The sequence below is a fragment of the Peromyscus leucopus genome, chromosome 20 (genome assembly GCF_004664715.2).
Source record: "Peromyscus leucopus breed LL Stock chromosome 20, UCI_PerLeu_2.1, whole genome shotgun sequence".
In the NCBI taxonomy this organism is placed as follows: Eukaryota; Metazoa; Chordata; class Mammalia; order Rodentia; family Cricetidae; genus Peromyscus; species Peromyscus leucopus.
Window position 1 is genome coordinate 7,441,013 of NC_051080.1, and position 16,154 is coordinate 7,457,166.

At 47.9% G+C, this 16,154-nt stretch overlaps 1 protein-coding gene across 2 annotated transcripts; it reads left to right on the plus strand.

Moving 5' to 3' along the window:
• The first annotated feature begins 2,732 nt into the window (after nt 1–2,732).
• Slc38a2 (solute carrier family 38 member 2) lies at nt 2,733–15,946 on the plus strand. 2 transcript variants are annotated; one of them, XM_028859789.2, is made up of 16 exons: nt 2,733–3,125; nt 3,740–3,973; nt 4,367–4,448; nt 4,593–4,708; nt 7,146–7,219; nt 7,347–7,439; nt 7,563–7,644; nt 9,033–9,115; nt 9,578–9,636; nt 9,724–9,894; nt 10,265–10,344; nt 10,461–10,561; nt 11,080–11,204; nt 11,491–11,635; nt 11,725–11,822; nt 13,024–15,946. In XM_028859789.2, exons 2-16 carry the CDS (start codon nt 3,858–3,860, stop codon nt 13,120–13,122), a joined length of 1,524 nt encoding a protein of 507 aa, XP_028715622.1. In that variant the 5' UTR covers nt 2,733–3,125; nt 3,740–3,857; the 3' UTR covers nt 13,123–15,946. The 2 variants fall into 2 exon arrangements, with proteins under 2 accessions (XP_028715622.1, XP_028715623.1); XM_028859790.2 differs by lacking the exon at nt 4,593–4,708.
• Nucleotides 15,947–16,154: the final 208 nt, after the last annotated feature.

The following is a 16,154-nucleotide window of genomic DNA, read 5'->3' on the forward strand; positions in this document are numbered from 1 at the left end:
AGTATCACAGCAAAAATGCTTATTATTGCTGCAGACGAGAGAGTGATTTCCCCCATTCTATCCTACCCGTTAAAGAATGTAAGCTGAATTCACCCACTGAATTCATCAGCCTCAAGCACTTGGTCCCTTTCTGCAGTTTGAAAAATGCAGACCATCAGCTTTACAGCATTTGGGGATTCCGTTTCTTTGTGTCCCCAAAGAAGGACAGCAAAAAAAAAAAAAAAAAAAAAAACCAAACACACAGTAGCAGTAGAGGTCTCAGTTGGAAAACACTCGTGTTAGGTATTTGGTTTTAAGGTTTATTTTTAGGTGTATTTATGTCTGTGCACCACATGTATGCTGCAGCCAGGGCCACAGAAGCCAGAAGAGGACTTTGGAGTCCCTGGAACTGGAGTTATAAATGGTAGTGTTTGAATGTGTAAATTGTTACACAAACCAGGCCACTTTGGAAAGAAGCGCCATTAATAATTAAAGTGGGAGTGTCTGGGCTCGAGTGGGGTCTTCCTGGACAATAATACAGGCCTGTATTATTATTAATAATAATAGGCCTGGCTATCACAGTAGTGCCGTGTGAGTGAGGAGAACACAGCCTGGGTCCTCTGGAAGAGCAGCAAGTGTTCTTAACCAGTCATGTATTTTTGATTGGCTGTTAGGAAGAATCAAACTGGTGATAGAAAAACCACTTTTTATTTTGTTTGGTTTGGTTCATGTACCGTTCTGGTTCTGAGTATCCAGAAATTCAGATCCAGATTACAAGCCTCCAACACCACACACAACACACACACACACTCTTAATTTCACAGGTCTGGCTCTTCCCTAACTATCCTGTAATGTGAACCACCAACAAGTCCAAGGACAATAGATCTAGTTGTACTGCAAATTGCAGCCATAACCACCGAACTGGAGAACTTCCTGAACACCTCTGACAGGGCAAGAGACTTGCCTGGAATGAAAACGTGGCTTAAGACCTTTTGATTTTTATCAGTTAAAACCTGATATGAAGGAATTTCCCAGGACCCCTCTGGAGCCCCCCACCAGGATTCCCCCCCCCCACAAGAGTAGAGCCGGTGTTAGTAGGGAGTGTAGTTGGAAGGAAGGTAACCAAGACTTTCCAGCCCCGATTATATGTCAAATTCCTAACCTCTCCTCCGAGAGAGTTTGGTCTCCATGGGGAGACTGTCGGCACAAGACCACAAACAAACGTGAACAATTTGAGGATTGTACAAGACAGCACAGGTTTACAAAGTCCTCCTGCACGCGAAAAGAGGTCTGAGGAGGGAAGCATTGAGGCAGGCCGAAAAAGAAAAAGGCTTTCCTGGGTCTTAACCACTAAGCCTGGGGTGACAGCGGCACTTGAGAGGGACGTGGGGACGTGCAGCGTCGAAGTTAAGACTATTGTTTAAGTGTGACCGGTTGGACGAGAGCAGAAGGTTCAGAGTGAGGGACACAGGGTGTACAGAGGAAATAGGGTCCTGCCCCGTCCATCACGAACACGGGCACCGGCTGAAGGCACCCCAAGTCTTCCGTGCCACGGAAATAGGCAGCGTTACAGATTTCCTCAGGAAAACACTGAAGGCAAAAACTGCGCTCACACCCAGTCCTTTCCTCTGTGCCCAGCCCAATCTCTCCCACGTCCCCCAAAGGAAGAGAGAGCACTAGGTCAAACTCGTTTGTTTATTCCTTCATTCAACTAGCATGTCTCTCTCCTCGGGGGTCTTTGTTCGGCAGAAAAGGAAGGGCCCTCGCCTTTCCGGCAGCACCGAGGAATATTCTAGTCTGAGGGACCCCCTGAGCCGCCCGAACCACCCCCCACCCCATGCCAGACCACAGCACCCCGACCGATCCGGGCTGGAGAGAAAGCTCCAGGCCTGCATTCCAACCAGGGCGCGCTGGGTGGAAGCCCGGGGAGGTGGCTAACAGCACACAGCTCCCAGCTTGGGGTGGGGTGGGTGGCAAGAGAGAAAGTGTCAGCCACCGGGGGAACGGGACCGCTCCTAGGCGGCCTCGGGAGAGCTGGGTCCCCCAGCCCCGATCCCCGATCCCCTCTTACGTGGGGTCTGGCTTTCTGTTCCAAGGGAAACCTCCCCAGGAACGCTGTCGCACGTGCGTACCCAAAAGTCTATCCCGAAACGGAACGAACGGGCGAGCCGCTCGCCCTCGTCCTCAGAGGCTGGTTCGGGGGGAGTGAAAGCAGATCTAGGTGGAAAGATCGAGAGCACAAGCCGACCCCCCAGGGTAGCCAGGCAGCGCGGGGCTCAAGTTGTGCAGGAGAAAAACCCTTCACGCACATCTTCAAGTCACGGGCTGGAAAAGGGTTTTTTTTTTTCTTTGCGGGGTAGGGTGGTGGTGGAGGGGAGGACACCCATGCCGGATGTGTCCCCCCGAAACGCCGTGTTGGGTGCCTGGGATGGGAGGGAATCTTTAGGGGAGCAGGCTCCAGACGGCAACGCAAACCGGGGGGTGGGTGGGTGGCGGCCACCCACGGGGCTGCAGCGGTGCAGCGGGAGCCGCGCGCGGGGAGGAGGGGTGCGATGGGCCTCCCTCGTCTCTCTCCCACCCACCCCCCCAAACCCTGGAGTCCGGGGTGCGGGGCAGCCGGGCGGGAGGGAGAGGGACGCGGGCCGGAGGCGGAGCCCCAGGTGGTGGTGTTGATACACAAAGACGAGCGAGCGAGCGCCCGGCGGCCCCGCCCCGCCCACTGACGCGGCGGCCTCCGCCGCTATAACTCAGCGCTCGCGAGCCCCGCTCCACACCGCGCCACGCCGCCGCCGCCCGCTCGCCCGCTCGCCCGCACCGTCTGCTCTCGGTCTCCGCCGGAGAGGATCGCGGCCGCCATTCCCCGCTCTTAAAAGAAAATTTTAAAAACAAAAACAAAAAAGAAAACAAAGACAACAAAGATCCAAAGCTATAATCATCCTTTTCATTAAAACCAGCCCTCTCTGCCTGTTGGATTGCGGGGCGGGGGGGAAATCTTGAGCGCATCTGTCGCTGTTATTTTTTTTTTTATTTTTTCTCGTCTCGTGGTTTTTTTTTTTTGTTTTTAAATACGATCGCGGTGTGACCGAGACCGCCAGCGGGGGTGACGCTGCCGTGAGGTGGGCCAGCTCGGAGGGAAGAGCACCGAGGTGAGGCGGGGGAGGGGCGGCGGCGGCGGTGGTGGTGGCGGCGGCGGGAGCCGGGGTGTGCGGCGAGCGGGCGGGCGGGCGGGCGGCAGCCGGCCGCAACCTTTCCCGTTAAGGGGAGGGCGAGCCGCGCGCGCGGTCGCTGGGCTGCAGCGAGCACCCCCCCAACCCCGGATCTTGGGGACTCGGCGAACGTGAAGCCCGGGCATGGGGTTGGGTTGGGGAAAGGCGAGCCGCGAGGGCTTTGACAATCGCCCCTCGGTATTGCATCAGTTCCTCCCCGGGGCGGAGGAGGGGCCGGGGGCCGGGTCCCCGCGGCGGCTTGGAGGGCTCGGCGTGCGCCGGTCAACAAGCTCGGCCCGGGGATCGGGGGGCGGGGGACGGCCCGGGCTGGGCGCCGCGGCCGGCTGGAGGGGCGCCGCGGCGGGCGCATCTTTGTTCTCGCGGCCCCGCCGTCGGTACTTTTCCGCCCCTCGCCGCGCCCCCGCCCCTCGCGCGCCTGGTACTTTTCCACTCGCCTGGCGGGGGATGAATCAGCCGCGCTGCGCCGCCCGGCGGCGTCACGTGGTCGGGGGCGGGCGCCGCAGTCCTGACGCGCCGCCTTCTTACCTTCGCAGGCGAGGCCGCCTCGAGGGCCAGCCCGTGCGCCGCCAAGGACAAAAGGAAGCCAGCCAGCCAGCCAGCCAGCCGCCGCCGCGCGTCCGCCGAGCACACTTTTTTCCTCCCGGAGCCGCGATGAAGAAGACCGAGATGGGAAGGTTCAACATCTCCCCGGATGAGGACAGCAGCAGCTACAGCTCCAACAGTGACTTCAACTACTCCTACCCCACCAAGCAGGCTGCTCTGAAAAGGTGGGAGAAGTGCGCTTTGCAATCCGTAAATGTAAATAAATAAATAAACAAGCAACCCGGCTTTGCACACATGGTCGCCTCGGGGCTGGAGCAACGGCTCGTGACGCTCACACCCGGGAACCGGGAAGCTAGCCTGGGGCCCCAGCTTCCTGCTCACATTAGCCCCAGGAGAGAGTAGCCTTCTAAATTACCCTGTTGTTAACTGCATGACCGACGGTATCTCGGGGAAGACCTAGCCGGGGTGATGACGCCTTATGCATTAACTAAAAGGTGTCATAGCAGAACTCAAGGGCTGTTTGACTTCTTGTGCATTAAAGCATGATTTTTGCGGATTCCTTAGTCGGGGTTACAAGGGCCTTTTTTAATTTTTTTTTTTTTTTTTAATTTTTGCAGCCATTATGTGGACGTGGATCCTGAAAACCAGAACTTTTTACTTGAATCAAATTTGGGGAAGAAGAAGTATGAAACAGACTTTGTAAGTTGCAAATACTATTCTGTGCCTGGCTTTATGGAGTAAAAGAATAGTGTTACTTTTAGATTTCAAATCTAACTTGCCCGAAGCTGGTTTTCTCCTTTTAATTATTGTTATATGTTTGGTTATCCTTTTCCCTCTATGTAGCATCCAGGTACTACTTCCTTTGGAATGTCAGTATTTAATCTGAGCAATGCGATTGTGGGCAGTGGAATCCTTGGGCTTTCTTATGCCATGGCTAATACTGGAATTGCTCTTTTTATGTAAGTATGTGTAAGTAGCGAGTCTGCCATGCAGGGCAGTTAATACGATAAACATATTTTGGCTCCAGAAAACAGAATTTGCAGTTCACATAGTTGATCTAAGAAATCTGAAACTGTTTTACTACATACTACTGTACGACATCAAGAAAGCAAGTTAGAGAGAAAAGAAGGTAGCGCTTAAAACAGACAGGTGAGGGTCAGTAAAAGAACCGTGGAGTCTAGAGTAACTAACGTTTGGTTGAAAACAGAAGCCAACATTACAGTAAGTGAAGTTCCAAGTGGGTTTCTCAAGTGGACAGTCTCCCCCAAAACCTCTGGTCCTTACAAACATAAGGAAAAGAAAGTTCTGGATAAAGGTGTGGTGGTATTTACCTAGCCCAGAACATATTGGTGTTAGGACAAGTGAGTCATAATTTTCTGGATGCTAAAAAGCAAATTGACTTTTTCTTTTTTTTAAATGATGTTTTTCCAGATCTGTATGATGCCTAAATAAGAGCCTACTCATTTTTTAAAAAGTTAATGAGTTGATCCTCTGCTTTCCAGAATTCATGTTTAGAGGTTGGAAGATGGTTCTTACTCATTTTGGGGTAACTGGCCCCTAGGGAATGTGACTGAAGAGAAATGGGCTAAAAGTACCAGTCAGTGGTAGAGTGCCTGCCTAGCATACACGATTCCTGGGTATGATTCCCAGCACCATCAGACGTGAGAACAGGTAGCCAGAAAAGTTATTTCCAAGGACAAAAGCATGTACAGGTCCAAGTGTGTAGATTTCACTGAGTGTAGTTTCAGACTGCCTGTGGATGTGTGGCTGACACAGTTTCTGTAGAAGCCCCTCTGATGCCAAATTAATCACACACACAAATAAGAAACACTCCCCCCCTTCATGACAGTTGTTTTGGTTGGCCGATGGCTACCTTCTACTTAAGTTACTTTCTCCAGCATGATAAAAAGTTCATGGGAAGAAAGCACAGCTTTGTGAAATTCCACACTAATGTTAAGCCTGGCTTTGGGTACTAGAAACATTAGGGTGAGGATTTGGGGGGCATTTCTTGCCAAAATGAAGCCTCAGGAACTTTAGTTATAGCACATCCTGAGATTTCAGTTTTTTTTGATGGGACTCTAAATGGCTGGAATCAAAAATTAAGTGTCTGAAACCCTTCCTAGCTCTTGCCATGAAAACTGGAAAACAGGCTTTAAAATGCTACCAATGTGGTTATTGGTAACTTGTTTCATAACTGAAAGTAAAACTTACCGTGTTACCCTTGAACTTTTGGAACTCGTAGCTTACTATGTGTCTGATTAACCATTTTAATAAATGGCTAAATGATACCAAGATTGTGTGAGTTTTTATTCATTATGTGAGTTTTTATTTACATCATATGTAAAGGTAAATTATACGTAAAGGTGTTAAAGCCACATTCTGAGATGGCTAGTTGACCTCTTAAAGAGAGTTAAATCTTGAGGTGGAAAGTGACCTCGAAGGGCATGGAATCCATTGTCGTCTCCGTGTAAGACATAGTACCTAATATGTTTTAAATTTTTTTTTTTTTTTTAAATCGACTTTTTTCCAAGAAGTCAAGTGCGTAGTGTCACCTCGGGAACCGGGTGTCCTAACGGTCTGACCTTAGGATGGAAGTCACAGCCCGTACTTTGTGTGCTGATGACTTTTTTTTTCTTCTGTTTTCTTTAGCCGGCACCTTACAGAGTGTACAGTTTGCCCATACAAGGTCAACATTCATGTGGCTATCTCATTTGCATATCTGCTGGGTTTTTTTTTTTCCTTCTGTTTTAATCGCTGCCTTGTTTGCCTTCGTAGAAGGAAAGTGGAACTTGACTGAGAAACCTGTACCCTCGAGGAAAACAGTGCAGTTAGAGATCCCATTAGTCCTTCTTTAGTTTTCCAATCCAAGTGGAAGGAGGGTGGAGCTGATAACTCACTCTAGTGCTCAGGATTTTTCACTGGGGGGTGTGTGTAGCGATTTGTGTCTCCACGGCTGTCACCTCCCTGATTGGTTAGTACATTTTTTTATAGTGTGACGACATGTTAGTTCCACCTGTCTCGTTTTCTCTGTCTGGTCCATGGGGTCTTGGCCTCTCCGGACCCATGTATTGAGTGGCATAAAAAGCCATGTGGACCAGGTTTAAATGGCAAGTTTTAAATGAAACCATTGGAAACCCATGGCAGGCATGTAGATAATTACGGTACCGGAGCCAGAATACAAGGTTCTCCTCCCCGAGACTGGGGGCTTCGCAGTCTCCTGTGGTTGGCACAGAACGGACATTGCTTTTAATACTGTGAGGCGCACCTGAGGCCTGTGAGTTAGTGTCAGATCAGACAAGAGTTAGGAGGGACACCGCCAGCGCTGCTCTAGACGGGAGGTGTTTTCAAATGGCTAGCCCTGCTTGTTATTAACTACGTGCCTTTTCCTTTTCTCAGAATTCTCTTGACATTTGTGTCGATATTTTCCTTGTATTCTGTTCATCTCCTCTTGAAGACTGCCAATGAAGGAGGTACAGTAGCATTCCTGATCTCCCCCCACTCCACCCCCTACTCCCCCACCCCCGTAATTTCTGCCTGTCCTGATCTGGGATGGGGCAGAGCTTCCAGAGCGTTTGATTCCTCTCTTCTTCGATGCAGGATCTTTATTATATGAACAGTTAGGGCACAAGGCGTTCGGACTGGCTGGGAAGCTGGCAGCCTCTGGGTCGATCACCATGCAGAACATTGGAGGTACGTTTGGAAAGGGCACGTGGGGTAGGCTTCCTCTGGTAGCAGCACAAGGTGGTGACACGTGGCTTGAGTGTCACAGGCCGCGTTTTGCGCTTGTAATGGTTTAATTTTGTTTTCCTCTAGCTATGTCCAGCTACCTCTTCATAGTGAAATATGAGTTACCTTTGGTGATCAAGGCGTTAATGAACATTGAAGATACGAATGGGTAGGTGCTCAGTAAGGTTACTCCATGGAAACAATGGCAGATACCTTTTTTTTTTTTTTTGTTCAAAGTTGGATTAACAGTTCATCAATAAATTTTCCACAAGTATTCTTGTCAATACTTCTGGCAAGTAGTGCCCCACAAACTGATGATGAGTTTTGCAGCAAGTTGCTCTTAACTTGGAACGGCAAATAGGCAGACCTGGCTGCAGAACCTTAATAGTGCTTGAATTCATCTCTGTTGATACTGACGCTTATTATAGCTGCTGGTTAAGACAGGTTTCATTTTTTCCCCCCCCAAAAAAAACCCAGTCATGCTTAAAATAGTTAAGAAAACCAGCAACTGTCCAGCTGTGCTGTAGAATGTTAAGTTTCCCAGCAGTGCTCATCCCAGGGAGGAGCAGGGCCTAATATAAACAGCCAAGGCTCATTTGTTCCCAGCTTGCACAGAGTTGCAGCCTCAGAGCCGAGAAGTGTGGATCTCCACTGTGCTCTTAGAGTCTTAGTTGAACACGCTGATCTTTCAGCATTGTCTTCCTGTGGGGTCCTTGTTACTGCCGTGAGTGCAGTGGAACCCATGGCGAGTTAGAACTTGGAAGATGGAGCTTATACAAAGGAGTGGCTTTATTTTTGAAAGGGTCTCCCTGTTCCGTTCCAGCTGGCCTCGACCTCAAAGAGTTCCGCCCGCCCCTGCCTCTGGGATGGAACATGGAAGTGCATGCCACTACCATACCCAGCCCGAATAGGCCTTGGCTACAAAGAGAAAAAACAAAACAGTCCTAGAACTTAGGGAACATACAGTTTCAGAAATAACCTTTTGACTATTTTTTCTGACATCAAGGTGGGTCAAGGTGTTACTATATGATAACCTGAAATAAGTTCTGGTTGAGGTGGGGGGGGGGTTGGTGCAGTCTAAATTTGGGGGAGGAGAATGGTTGCCTGTGCATCTTAACCTAAGTGGAAACTTAACTGAAATGCTTCACGGATAGACTTGCTCACAAATGTCTGAGGAGTCTTCCCGTAGTCCTCCTTTCCAGTGGTAGACATTACAAGCGAGGACGGGAACGTGGGTGTCCAGTGTTTCTCAGAGCACCGAGAGATAAGCCCACTGGCTGCACAGAGCAGCCTTGTTCCCTAACGTTGGTATCAAGCTCTAAGGCGCGTTTCGTGTTATGAATGAGCTGGCAGTCTGCCCAGAGCACAGAGCGCTGCAGAAGCCAGGGTTTCCATTCCCCACCTCTACCCTGACTGCTCACGAAGCATGGTTACAGAGTCAGCCCTGTCTCCAGTAAGGGGTGCTCTTTTCTCCCCCCTAAACCGTCCTTTTCACGTGCGGTGTGTCGGATTTCCGAGTCAGACGCGGGGTTGATTTTTGGTTTTCCTCTTATTCAGATTGTGGTATCTGAATGGTGACTACCTGGTCCTGTTGGTGTCTCTGGTGCTCATCCTTCCATTGTCGCTGCTGAGGAACCTAGGTGAGCCGAACGCAAACGCATTCTGGGTTTTCTGTTTTGTTTTGTTTTTGTTTTTTTAAGACACGCTTTCTCTGTGTAGCTTTGGAGACTGTCCTGGAACTCCCTCTGTAGCCCAGGCTGACCTCGAACTCACAGAGATCCGCCTGCCTCTGCCTCCCAAGTGCTGGGATTAAAGGCGTGCACCACCACCGCCTGCCTGGCAAGCAAGGAGTTTCTAAAGGGTGTTGGAGGGACCCTCTCACTAGGGACTTAGCAGTTGGTCTACCAGAAATGACTGAAGGCTAGAAGAAGGCTCTCTGAGCACCTGCTTTGGGAACGGCAGTGGGACAAGACCCTTTTAAAATGCAGCGGTGGAGCCCCCTGCTGGCCATAACACCCCATTGGTGGCCCTAGTTAGCATCTTGCGCTCTGTTCTCCAACCCTGTTTGATTAACCCAAAGCCTCTCTCTCCTTCCTCTCCAGGGTACTTGGGGTATACCAGTGGCCTCTCTTTGCTGTGTATGATGTTCTTTCTGATTGTGGTAGGTGATGGTTTTTTGGGTAGAAAAACACCCTTTTAAAGCTCTCGTCAAAACTACTCCGCTTAACAAACGCAAAATACATTTCAGGTGATTTGCAAGAAGTTTCAGATTCCTTGCCCGGTGGCGGCTTTGATGGTCAATGAAACGGTGAACGGCACATCAGCACAGGCGGCCCTGGCCCTCCTGGCATCCAACGTGACATCTAACGCCACCGTCGCCGACTGCTGCAGGCCGCAGTATTTCATCTTCAACTCCCAGGTAACTAGTTGCAGTCCCTGTGTCCTGGGAGGAAATTTTCAGGGAGGGAAGGATATAAGAAGAAACCGCCCATTTGGAATTTTAAAATATCTCTTGAGATACATGGAGGCTCCGTAATAGATGCCTTTTAGGAAAAAGAAAAGGAGAAGTAGACGGTAGTGTCGGGTTCTCCCCCTTAGACGAGGAATACAAGTGAAATAAGCCCATGACGTCAAAGTGGCGTGCGTCGCAGATGTCAGTTATTGGTCACACCTGGTCAACAGAACTGAAGAACGGGGGTCAGTTACACTGAAGTGAACTGAATGTGGGCTTTGGTTTTGAACCCCTGAAGCCTAGCTGGGAACTGACAAGGGTGTGCCGTCTTTTTCAGACGGTGTACGCCGTGCCAATCCTGACCTTTTCTTTCGTCTGCCATCCTGCCGTGCTTCCCATCTACGAAGAGCTGAAAGGGTACGTACTTGATCTGACAGCGTTGGTGGGGGACGTCCTGAGACGGTAGGTTGTCACTAGGTTGTCACGTGCTCACGCCATTGACGGCCACGCTCTGCTCTCCCTCCCTTGTGCAGCCGCAGCCGGAGGAGGATGATGAATGTGTCCAAGATTTCTTTCTTCGCCATGTTCCTCATGTATCTGCTTGCTGCTCTCTTTGGATACCTGACATTTTACGGTAAGTGATGCCTCACTTAAGAAAAAGAGAGGTGCGTGTGTTGGAATGAAACTGGTATTATTATCGTGTGTATAGTTTAAAGAGTTCCAGTCTGGCTTAATCGGTATCTCCTGGGGTCCAGATTCAGAAGCACATGGGAGCCATTTGGTGGTGTTTCTGTGATAGCCTTGTCTCTGTTGCGCTCACACTGTCTCTGCTCCTACCTTTAGCTGTAACTAACACAACACAACACACACAACACACACACACACACACAAGCCAGAGTGGGATTTAGGCACTTAGCCCCTGTTCTTACTGGAGGTCATGTGGCTAAATCGCGGTATTTAGAAAATTTTTCCTCCAATGTTACTTTAATTGCATTAACCATAATTCCAGATTAATCTTATTAGCCGCTTAGTTTACAGTCATTTTGTGACTAGCTAATAAGTTCAGTGCAGATTTCACTGTCAGGTAGCTTTGCTCCTCGGTCCCCAGAGGAAACCACGCTGAGAGCTTTCCCTGGTCCCTGTCTCCCACAGGACAGGTCGAGTCGGAACTGCTTCATACCTACTCTTCAGTCGTGGGGACTGACATCCTTCTCCTTGTTGTGCGTCTGGCCGTGTTGATGGCCGTCACCCTCACTGTCCCAGTGGTTATTTTCCCGGTAGGTAACCACCCGCTCCTGCAGCAGCTAGCATGGGTCCGGGCGTGGAGGTGTAAGGAAGGGAACTCACGGTAATGCCACACTGGGGATGGGTTGGCAGGGGTGAATAATAGACAGTGTGGATTCCAGGTGATCGTGGGGCAGAAAATGGGAGGGAGGGAGTATCAGTTCTCTAGAAAAACTGTCATTGGTACATTGCCAAATACTTGTGAAGTCTTTGCATTAATTAAACTTGGTGGATTGTTAAATACTAAAAATGGTACCTTTCTCTCCCCCCCCCCCCCAGATCCGGAGTTCTGTGACACATCTACTGTGTGCCGCGAAAGAGTTCAGTTGGTGGCGTCATAGCGTCATCACCGTGTCTATCCTGGCCTTCACCAATTTGCTGGTCATCTTTGTCCCTACCATCAGGGACATCTTCGGTTTCATTGGTAAGTTTTCGATTCACGTGCCTGGAATACGAAGGCTTGAGAAGCAGATCCGGGTTCTCAAAGGAGCAACGTCTTTTTTTTTTCCCCAGGTGCGTCGGCAGCGGCCATGCTGATCTTCATCCTTCCGTCTGCCTTCTACATCAAGTTGGTGAAGAAAGAGTCGATGCGATCCGTGCAGAAGATTGGGGTGAGTGAGAGGGGACTGTAAAGCCGGCGGGTACTTGCAGTAATCTCTCTCCGGAAGTTAGAGTCCGGAAGTGCTTAGCGGAAGAAATGGGAAGCGGAAGTCCAAGTTAGCTGTGCAGCAGTTAACGTAATCGCAGGAAGTTACTGATGCACAGTGTAAAGGTATTGGCATAATTATTCGTGCCCCGGATGATGGGTGCCAGTGTGCACATCAGGTGTAGGCTACAGGAAGGTGAGGTCTGTTTAGTGGGACCGGTCAGTCTCGTTCCTGAGTAGAGTTGTGGGTGCCTTCTCCGTCCGAATAGGTTCACTATGGATGGGTTGGGTTGCATCTTGTTTCGAAGGGGAGACCACGCTAAGCACAACCCAGCATCCTAGCGCGGGGTACTTAGGGATGGAGGACTACCAACCCTACCTGCCCGCTGCTGTTCTATTCTGGTCTGAAGAATGAGGTTGGGAGTAAATGGGGGTGAACTTTTCTTGGGGAGACAAAACTATTGAGCACGGGCGGCACCTGCAAACTAAGGTCTAATGTGGGGTGTCTGTACACCCTGTGAAGGTGTATGTATTGTTGTGGTTGGTGTAATAGAAAGCTGAACTACCAATAGCTAGGCAAGAGGTATAGGCGGGATTTCTGGGGAGAGAAAGAAAGAGGAGAGGAAACAGGAGGTGCAAGATGGGAGAGAGGTGACGCCATGGGATAGAACATAAATTAATATAAATGGTTTAAGTTACAAGAGCTAGTCAGGAACAAGCCTAAGCTATAGGTCAAGCTTTCATAATAAGTCTTTGCGTTGTTATTTGGCAGCTGGCGGGACAGAAAAAGACTCATTACAGTCCAACTCCTTAAATCTATGAGTTAATTACAGGGACATGGGCAAGGAATTATAGCTGCACTGAAGAAAATGTCCGTCCGTGTTCCCTCCAACACTCAGATTTAGGCTTGATTTTGTGACTTAATATTTGCTTCAAAAAACCAAAACCGCACATCCAAAAAAACCAGTCCAACTCGGTTTCAGCAGAAAAGCTTTTTTTTGCTTGAGGAAAAAAATGAAAAATCACAGAAGTTCAAAAGGCTTCAACAATATAGGCCTCTTAGGCCTATATTGATCACTTAAAGCCGTTAAGATTCAGTCAGGTAAAAACTGGGGGGGACGTGATGGCACCTCCCGCGCTGACCGAGTTTTCTCCACTTCTTGCAGGCCCTGCTGTTTCTCCTCAGTGGCATAGTGGTGATGATCGGAAGCATAGCCTTGATCGTCCTGGATTGGGTACACAACGCCTCCACAGGTGGCCACTAATGGCACCACTCAAACTCGATGGTCCATCTGCCGCCCGCCCGCCCGCGCTGAGTCAACACTCGGCTTGCTCAGAGATGGCACCCGACGCTTTCGGTTCACTTCCTTTTGAAGTGCAGATTCCTCGCTGGTTCTTCTGGATGCAGAATAAGTGGAACTTTTCTTTTTTTGTTTTGGTTTTTTTGTTGTTGTTATTCTTTTGGGTTTTTTTTTTTTTATTTTTGTATTTTGTTTTTGTTGTTTTTTAAAGAAACTTATCTGTGTGTTAGGGAATGGATCTTAACAGCAAAACCACGAGTCTTGGGTTAAGGGAAGTGATTATTTATTCCATTCCAGAGAATGGACGAACTTTTAACTTTTTATCAAGCCACATGCTTGGCTCTGTCATTGTTTAACTTGGATATTTTGTGATTTTACTTGAATGTGCCTAATGGAACCATTCGATGTGAAAAACACTTAATTTACAGCAAAGTATTGAAATAAGCATTGAGAAAAACACTTATTTTTTGTACCAAAAAAAAATACTTTAAAAGACCTCAGAAGCACTATTTGAACTTTATCCAGAACCAGTTGTCAATAAACTCCGTAAAAAACAATTTCATTGATATTTAAAAATGAATATTAGTATTATGAAATTATTTGCCTTTTTTGTAGGCATTATAAGCCAAATACTTTTTTACCCAAAATCATTTTCGGGAAAATGTTAAGAAAAGTTGTACCATGAATTAGCATAGTTTTGTTTTGTTCATTCAAATTTCATTTAAAGGATACTTGGTAACTAACTGCTGCACCAAATCAGGTGAACTCTGTTCATCGCCCTCTGCCTCCAGGTAACTGGTTCATTAAAACTAAAATGTTGATGTCTTCAACCTACGAGGCTGGGAAACAGTGCAGATATTTCTGTTGGAAATGAAATAACTGATTTTGAGGTACCAAATAGTTAGTGCAATTGGGTAAAACAGGGTTTATTCAGTTGCGTCTGGGTCCAGAGTTGTATTGTCAGCTCTGGGTCGTGCTTTTGGGCCAGCCCTTTAAAACATTGCTTCCAGAAGTGGAGATGAGCATCCAATGGCAGAAGAGGCCAGAATTCTCCAATGGGAAGTGCAACTTTCCAGTGCTCGTCTCCTGGAAGCGTGCTTTACTTGACAACACGTGCTCAGCTGTGTTCCTGCTGTGACCACAGTAGAGGTCTGACCCACAGGCTGCGCCGCGGCCAGCACACTGCGAGTTCTCGGCAGAAAGACCACTGGGTTTCCCATGCAGTAAGCCTCTTAACTCGCGCTGGACTGTCATCTCATTCTTGTACAATGCAGAATTGTTTGTTTACATCGAACAAATGATTAGTTAAGAGGAACTAGTACAACCTGGTTGTGCTCTAGTTCCCGGTCCGACTGCATGCTTACCTTTCCATTTCAATTCCAGTTAAAAGTGAGAACATTACTTTCAAGCTTGGCTTTAAGAGCACATTTATTGTATGTTAACGGTGTATGGTGAATATATTATTAAATAATGTGGTACTTTGCTCATCAGGCATAATGTCTAAGATCTAATATACATAATTCCATTAAGTGGTTAAGGGAAGCAAGTGGAATCATCAATTGGCCATCTGGCTCTTGAGATTATCTCTTGAACTGAGTATTTTTAGTTTGAGGCAAGGGCCAGAAATGTGGCGCACATGGTTTTTTGTTACACAGTCTTGTATTGTATATGTGGCTAAATTCCTAGCCAAGATGTGTCTGCTCTTCAAGACCCTGGCAGACTGGAAGACGTCTGGGCGTGCTACATTGGGTAAGACCAATGGTCCGTTTTGTGAAACCTCTGGGGACCGTCTAGGAGCAGAGGCAGTGGAAGACACTCGACCACGCTGCTTTCATTTCTCAAATCCAGAACCTCACCTGTAGTTCAGGAATTAGCATTTCCGCCTGAAGTCCTGGAAAGAGTTGCTGATAAGACCTGCCAGGGATGCTGAGAAACAAGCATCCGAGAGAAGGTGCCATGGCAACCAGGAAGAAGTGGAGGAGAAAATCCTGTTCACAGCCAACTCGTGTGGACTTTCCAAACCTTTTTGTGAGGGAGCACAAGATAAGGTTCAAAATGAATTTTTAGGCCAAATTCCAACGCTTGAGGCTGTTTGACCTGCCTTGAGGATCCCAAACTGAATTCCCGTTCACGAGCAGTCTTCAGTATTAAAACCACTGTCCTGACACCTCGTTTTTACATTGCAGTCTTCCATGGACATTTCAGTTATAACTGTACTGTTATTTATAGAGCAGCATTAATCCATTAAAGCTAACCTATTTTTCAATATTTATGATAAACTGTACATACATTGTCCATATGTATTTGTAAATAGATTGTATATACTACTGTTGGAACTGGGTCTTGGGTTCAAATGTATATATTCCCGTAAGTTTCTTAACTGCATTTTGATGAATTTACATTATATATAAGTCTCCAGAGTACTTGTACAGAGAATACAATATTAAAAATTGACACTGTGTATAAATACTGAAATTGAAAATAACTTGTTTAAATTGCATTTGCAATAAGCTAATTGGACATCAGTTTAAGTTAAATCTCATTTACATTTTAAATGAGGTCTAAATTTTCAAAATGCAGTAGCTACAACATGCTATCAACATCATCAAATGTGACCACAAGGGAAGATGGGAGAACCTTGGTTGTGTATATAATGTACATGTCCCCCTGTACTGTTAGAGGCCAACAGGCGGCCGTGGCTTGTTGGCAAAGAGTGCTACACCGGTTTCAATGAAACAATGTATGTTTGTTTTAACTGAACTAAAATAAATACATGCTTAATCCTAAACAGCCTTCTTTTCTTTCGGGTAGTGGGATGAGGCCTATCAGGTCCCTCGTAAAACTGCCTGGCACTCAGGAAGTGCCCACACTAACGTGGTTCTAGTTATGGAAGACAACTTGGGTCTTATAGAGCATCTCGGGGTTACAGGGTTCAGTTAGAGATTCAGGCTCCCCTGCTGGAGATAACCACCCTTTTCTAGCGTGGCAGAGTCTAC

What these genes read in the sequence shown, in the direction of transcription:
- Slc38a2 (XM_028859789.2), top strand. Translation starts at nt 3,858, where the DNA reads ATGAAGAAGACCGAGATGGGAAGGTTCAACATCTCCCCGGATGAGGAC. An exon ending in AGAAGTATGAAACAGACTTT is followed by an intron (nt 4,449 to 4,592) that starts GTAAGTTGCAAA and finishes CCCTCTATGTAG; the next exon opens with CATCCAGGTACTACTTCCTT. An exon ending in ATCTACGAAGAGCTGAAAGG is followed by an intron (nt 10,345 to 10,460) that starts GTACGTACTTGA and finishes TCCCTTGTGCAG; the next exon opens with CCGCAGCCGGAGGAGGATGA.